The sequence below is a fragment of the Merops nubicus genome, unplaced genomic scaffold (assembly GCF_000691845.1).
Source record: "Merops nubicus isolate BGI_N331 unplaced genomic scaffold, ASM69184v1 scaffold43245, whole genome shotgun sequence".
Lineage (NCBI taxonomy): Eukaryota > Metazoa > Chordata > Aves > Coraciiformes > Meropidae > Merops > Merops nubicus.
The window spans coordinates 1-5,719 of NW_008609696.1; the positions used below are offsets into that span (position 1 = coordinate 1).

At 60.5% G+C, this 5,719-nt stretch overlaps 1 protein-coding gene across 1 annotated transcript; it reads right to left on the bottom strand.

The window, feature by feature from the left end:
* Window positions 1–3,129: 3,129 nt before the first annotated feature.
* Window positions 3,130–5,613, bottom strand: E2F1 (E2F transcription factor 1; the record flags this gene model as incomplete). The annotated part of the gene is made up of 6 exons (XM_008940661.1): window positions 3,130–3,380; window positions 3,603–3,807; window positions 3,919–4,033; window positions 4,158–4,310; window positions 4,778–4,997; window positions 5,523–5,613. Coding segments are annotated over 6 exons (1,035 nt in total), but the record flags the coding sequence as incomplete, so codon positions are not given.
* Between the last annotated feature and the right edge of the window lie 106 nt (window positions 5,614–5,719).

The following is a 5,719-nucleotide window of genomic DNA, read 5'->3' on the forward strand; positions in this document are numbered from 1 at the left end:
CTCTGTTTTACCCCAAACCAGGACAGCCTGCCAGGGGTCCTGCTTCTGTGGGGACCGAGGATCCTCAGGGCTTATCATCCTCTGAAGTTCCCCATTAGGGGAATGTGATAGTGACAGCCATCAGAGAGGTTTGCCTTTGCCCAGGGGAGAAGGGAAGAGCTGTGCTGGTACCAGGGGTTGGCTCACTCATGGGAACAGCCCTGCAGGGCTCTGGACACTGCTGTACCTGCTGGCTCCCATGAAAGCCAATGGCCAATTCACCCTGGCCAGTGTCTGCTCCTATGGGCAGAACAGCATCAGCCACCATGAAAAGGAAACTAAAAGGGGGAGAGAAGGACAAGAACTTGCTAAGTGCAGGATATGTTGGCATATGGTTGGCTGGGTGCCCCACCATAAGTCATAAAATCTTCAGCACCTCTGCCACCTCAGGTGACAAAAATCAGCCTTGTTCAGAAGGAAGCAGAAGGCAGGGAGCAGGGGTCATGCTCAGCCACCCTGGTGTCCCCATCCTCCTGCCCCTGGCTCTGTGGGGCGGGCAGGAGCCCAGTGGACTGGAGCGTTAGGAGACCTCTTTCAGTTTAACTGCCTGAGAAAGCCCCATTTGATGGGGCGATGTGACAGCAAGCCCCCAGCTCATCCCACTTCAGCCCAGGGGCCAGCCAGGCTGTGTTTTGGGCCAGCACAGCACGCTCCCCTCCTTGCCAGGGCCACTGCTGGCCCTGCTCCCAGTCCTGGCCAGTCCCTGGGAGCTGCAGAGAGCAGGGCTAGGAGCCGTGGCGTTTGCCACCCTCCGGCAGCACGCTGCTGTCCAGGCATGGCCCAGTACAAGGATCCCTGTGGCAGCACGATGAGCTGGAGACTGCTCTGGGAGCGGGGACGGAGGGTGAGGAGGGTGGCTGGGCAGTGGTGGTGGGCTCTGCTGTGCCCCCCAGCACCAGCCTGGCCACAAGCCAGGCTCACCTCCCTGCAGAAGGCAGCGCGGGAGCAGGGTGAACTTATGCAGTGGAGGCTGGGGTGAAATATTTATCAGGCTGTTTAAGGAACAGGCAGTAGGCCAGGCAGAAAGAGGAGGGGAGAGAGCGGCACGCCCCTGCCTGCTGCTGGGCCCCACGGGGCCCCCCTGGGCCTGCTCCAGCTGCCTGAGAGGCCCTGGAGTCTCCAAGCATCCTGCTCCAGGGGCGCCCCTTGCTCCCGGGAAAGGGGATGGTGTGTCCATGGTGTGCCACAGAGAGGGATGGGGGAATCGTAGGATCATGAAGCTTGGAAAAGACCTCTAAGATCAAGTCCAGTCACCAATCCAACACTACCCTGACCTGAAGTACCTGGTCTACATGTTTTCTGAACCCCTCCAGGGATGGGGACTCCACCGCCTCCCTGGACAGCTTGTTCCAATGCTTCACCAAAGCAAAGGGACTTGGGGTCAGGGCTGCTCCCTGCAACCAGCTTGTCCCCAGAGAGCTACACAGACCTTGAGCTTTGGGTCATAAACTGTTACTGCATGAAAGCACCTGCCTGCACCAAGAGGTGCTGGGGTGAAGGGGGGAGCTGAGAGGTCACTGGGAGCCTGCTGGTGTGGTGGATGCATGGACTGGTTTCACATTGGCCCTATGCTGCCTTCCTCCTCCCTCTGCAGGAGCTGCCACCATGGGCCCCCCATGCAAACACTGCTCCAAAACTAGGAGGGAAGGGGGCTAGACAGGAAAGGAGCTGCACAGGGACAGGGATGCCAAAAGAGCAATTCACCCCATGCAGACCCATCAGCCCACGTCCCTGGGACACAGCCTCTTTGGAGGAGCAAGGAGTGGCAGGATGTGACCCAGCTCCCATCTCATACATGCCAGTGTGTGGAGTCGGGAGAGGTAAGAAACAAACCTCAAGGACCAAAGTGTATCCTGCAGTCCCAGGCAGTCACACACCTGCTCATGCATTTCCAGTTTAAAACCGAAAAAAACCCCAACAAACAATAATCCCAAACCCCTTTCTCAGGCTGGGGTCCCCCTCCACCCCAATGCCCCCAGCCACCTCAGCACAGTCCCACACCAAAGGTCCAAAGTCAGTAGAAACCTTTATTAAACATGAAGCTCAAAGGATCACAAGCTTGTTAAAAGGCAGTAAAAATGAAAGTGCGTCTTCAGCCTGGCCTTGGGGGGAACCTCCCCTCTCCTCCCCTCCATCTCTTCCAACCCCCAGGAACCAGAGAGGGAAGATGGAGCCAAAAGGCTGAATGGCTACATGGGAAGGGGGAGAAAAGCCTGGAGACAGCACTGGCTCCTTGCCTGCAGGTGCAAACCCCGGGACACCCCCACACGGGGACACGCACGTGGCTTCAGGGGCAACAGCCCTGTTCTCACTCCTGCAGCCACCTGCCACTAGTGGCCTTGCCAGCAGCCCTGGTTTTGGCCATAAGCAAAGCCAGGATGTGCCAGCGAGCCCTGAGTGGGACCCTCCATGTGCCCCCCCAGCAGCACTGTCCCCCTGTTCTCTCCTGCCCCCTCATGTCCCGGGAGAGCTCCCCCATACCATAAATAATAAATAAATACCCCACGCTCAGCTGGGCTGAGCCCATCACAGCCCCCCAAGCAGGGGGGTACAGCCTTGACCCAGTGCCCCCCACACCTCCGCCAAACCCTTTCCCAGCACAACAAACCCTCTCAGCACCCCCACTCTGCTGCACAGTTCCCCCAACCCCCCCCCAAAATCAAACGCTGTCCCCAGGGGACAATAATAAATTAATCAAATCTATACACAGGACTGCTTAAAGCTCTGTAACAGGCACCCGCGGGGGGCAACGGTTCTGCCCTGGGCAACCTCCACATGACCAAGGAAGGCCCTGTGGGGGTCCCCCAAGATTGGGCCCCCCAACCTGGCATCCTCCTCATGAGGCTGGAGCTGGGGACACCATCAGCCCCCTTAGCTGCAGGGCTAAGAAGAAAATATTGCGAAGAGGGACAGGGAGAGTAGCTGCAGGTGCTGTGGCTGGGGGGGGTGGCAATATTGCGAGGAGTGACAGGGAGAGTAGCTGCGGGTGCTGGGGCTGGAGGGGCTGCCTGCCCTGCTCGCGAGGGCAGGAGCAGAGGGGGGGCCCCCTCAGCCCCCCAGCAGCTCCCCTGTGAGCACCCAGGAAGGGCTTCAGAAGTCCAAGGGCGTGAAGTCCCCAAAGTCACAGTCAAAGAGCTCGCTGATGCCCTCGCCCTCCTCCAGCCCAAAGTGATAGTCCTGCACTTGTGGCGGCGACAGGTTGATGAACTCGTCTGCCAGGAAACCTGAAAAGTCCTCCCTGCTCTGCTCCAGGAAGGCATCCATGGAGGCCAGAGGCGAGAGGCTCACCTCCTCTGCTGGGCTTTTGCTGGGCAGCTCGCTCGTCCCTGGCAGCAGCGTTTCTGCAGGAATAGGAAGCATCTATAAATCTTCACAACAGTTGCAAAAAACACCCAAAAAAGCAGGTTTTGGCTATACATGAGAGCCTGCCTTCCCACCTCCCTGCCTTGCTGATGCCTCCAGCTCCTTGCTTGTGCCAACAGCAGAGGGGCTTGCAGCTGCAAACGCAGCAAGAGCCCCCATGCCACCAGCCCTGCCCCCTGTCCCCTGCCCCAGCTGCCCACCTGGCTCTCTGGGCAGCAGTGCCACGCTCCCGTCCCGGGCAGGATGCAGGAGGGGGGAGGCTCCAGGCTGCGAACGGCCGGGAGAGGACTCCTCTGCAGGGGCTTTGAAGGGGCTCTTGACGGGGCTACAGACCCCCGAGCTGTCCTCAGGGCAGAGGAAGACATCGATGGGACCCTGAGTGCTTTGCACAGAGACCTGGAAAGCCTGGGAAAGGGGAGAGCAGTGAGCCAAGGAGTCACAAGGACCCCCAGGGAGCCTGGGCTGGGCTTTGCCGAGGGCTCTGCAGACACGTGGAGCAGAGTGGCCCCAGCTCACCTCCGCTGGGTCCGAGACCTGCAGCTGGGTCTCTGGAGGGGCTTTGATAACCATCACCATTTGCTCCGAGGGGTCCACGACGCTGCGGAGATCCTGGCAGGTCACGTAGGCTGCGGTGTGGTGGGTCAAGGAGCAGAGCTGGGCTGCAAAACGCCCTCCCCACAACACACCCAAGCTCAGCTCTGGGTTTGACCACGTCCCCGACCCATTCACCAGCCCAGCCCTGCACCAAAGGATATTGCTGGTTGGCCGGGTCCTCGGTGAGCAGGCGCAGCTGCACCGTGCACATCTGGATGAGCTCGTCCAGCTGCCGCTCGGCTGCCTGCAGCTCCCGCAGCTCCTTGTCCAGCGGCCGGTGGCGACCAGTGGCCCCCACCATGGCCTGGTTGCCCCTGGGGAGCACCGTGGCCATCAGAAGCTAAATCCCACGGCTCCCTCTGCCTCCAACTGTGACTGTCCCCAGGTACCGTCCCCACCTGGGCCATGCCAAATCCCACGCCATACCCAGAGAACCAGCCTTGGGGGGACTTCCCAGTAGGGCACAGCCCCGGGGTCTCCTCCCTGAGCCTGGATGCAGCCCTCAACCCCCCAGGCAGGCTCAGGGAACCTGGGGGGGGACTTGCAGCTGACACAGGAATACCAATGCTGCTTGAAAGCCACCCTCAATAGAGCACAGCCATGGCCTGGGACTGTGGACCATGTGAAGGGGGAGCCACGACTCAACCCCCAGCTCCACTGACACCACTCTGACCTCCTCCATCCCAGCAAGAACCCACTGCATCTCAAGCCTGGCCTGGGTGGCTCTCCCATCCCAGGGGACAGCCAGGGACAGCCCCACAAGCCCGGCCCAGGGACATACAGCCACTGGATGTTGTTCTTAGACTTCTTGGTGATGAGCTGGATACCCTCCAGGACATTGGTAATGTCATAGATGCGCCTCTTCTGCACCTTCAGGACCTCAGCTGCCCAGTTGAGGTCCACCACACCATCAGGCGACTGGCTCAGCAGCTCCAGGAAGCGCTTGGTGGTGAGGTTCAGTGAGGTTTCATAGCGGGACTTCTCTCCAGGAGACTTTGCCCCTGCCAGCCACCAAGGACAAGTGGGATTTAGCCACAGAGGAAACCCAGTGCTGGAGCTGAGAGGTCCCAAAACATTCCCCCCCTCCAGCTCACAAATGGCTTGTGGACCAGGGACAAGGACTGACACCCTGAAACCCATCTGTTTTCTCAGGGCAAGGGAGTGAGCTCCCCGTGTCCTCCACGGGAAGGATGCTGCAGGCTCTAACACCCATGCTCTGTGCCCACAAGCCTGGCTGTCACACCAAGCTGCCAGACAAGGCTCAGAGAGCAGATGATGGAGGGTCCACCTAGGACAGTGCACTGGCACCATGGTGGCAGGTACAGCTCCATCTCAGGGAGTTGGTCTGGTGCCCAGCAGACAGGCAGGACAAGCATGCCACCAGGCCAGGCTGGAGAGAGAGCCAGAAGCAGCCTCTCCAGGGTGCCATAGAGGGACTAGCCTGGAGGCACGGCCCAGCCCGTGGCAGCAGAGCAGGGCTGCCAGAGCCCTGCCCCGGGAGGGGTCGGGTGGAGAGGAGCCGGTACCTTTGGCAGGGTTCCTGGTCTTGCCCCGGCCCACCGGCAGGCTCTCTGCTATGTACTGGTGATCTGTCTCCAAGTTCAGCTTCCTCTTCACCTGCAAGGGACGGTTCTCACCGGACGGACGGCCCCGGCCCCACCACACAGCACTGGCGGGGGTCGCCAGGGTGCCCCCGAGGGCCCCCTCCCCGGGGGCAAGGAAG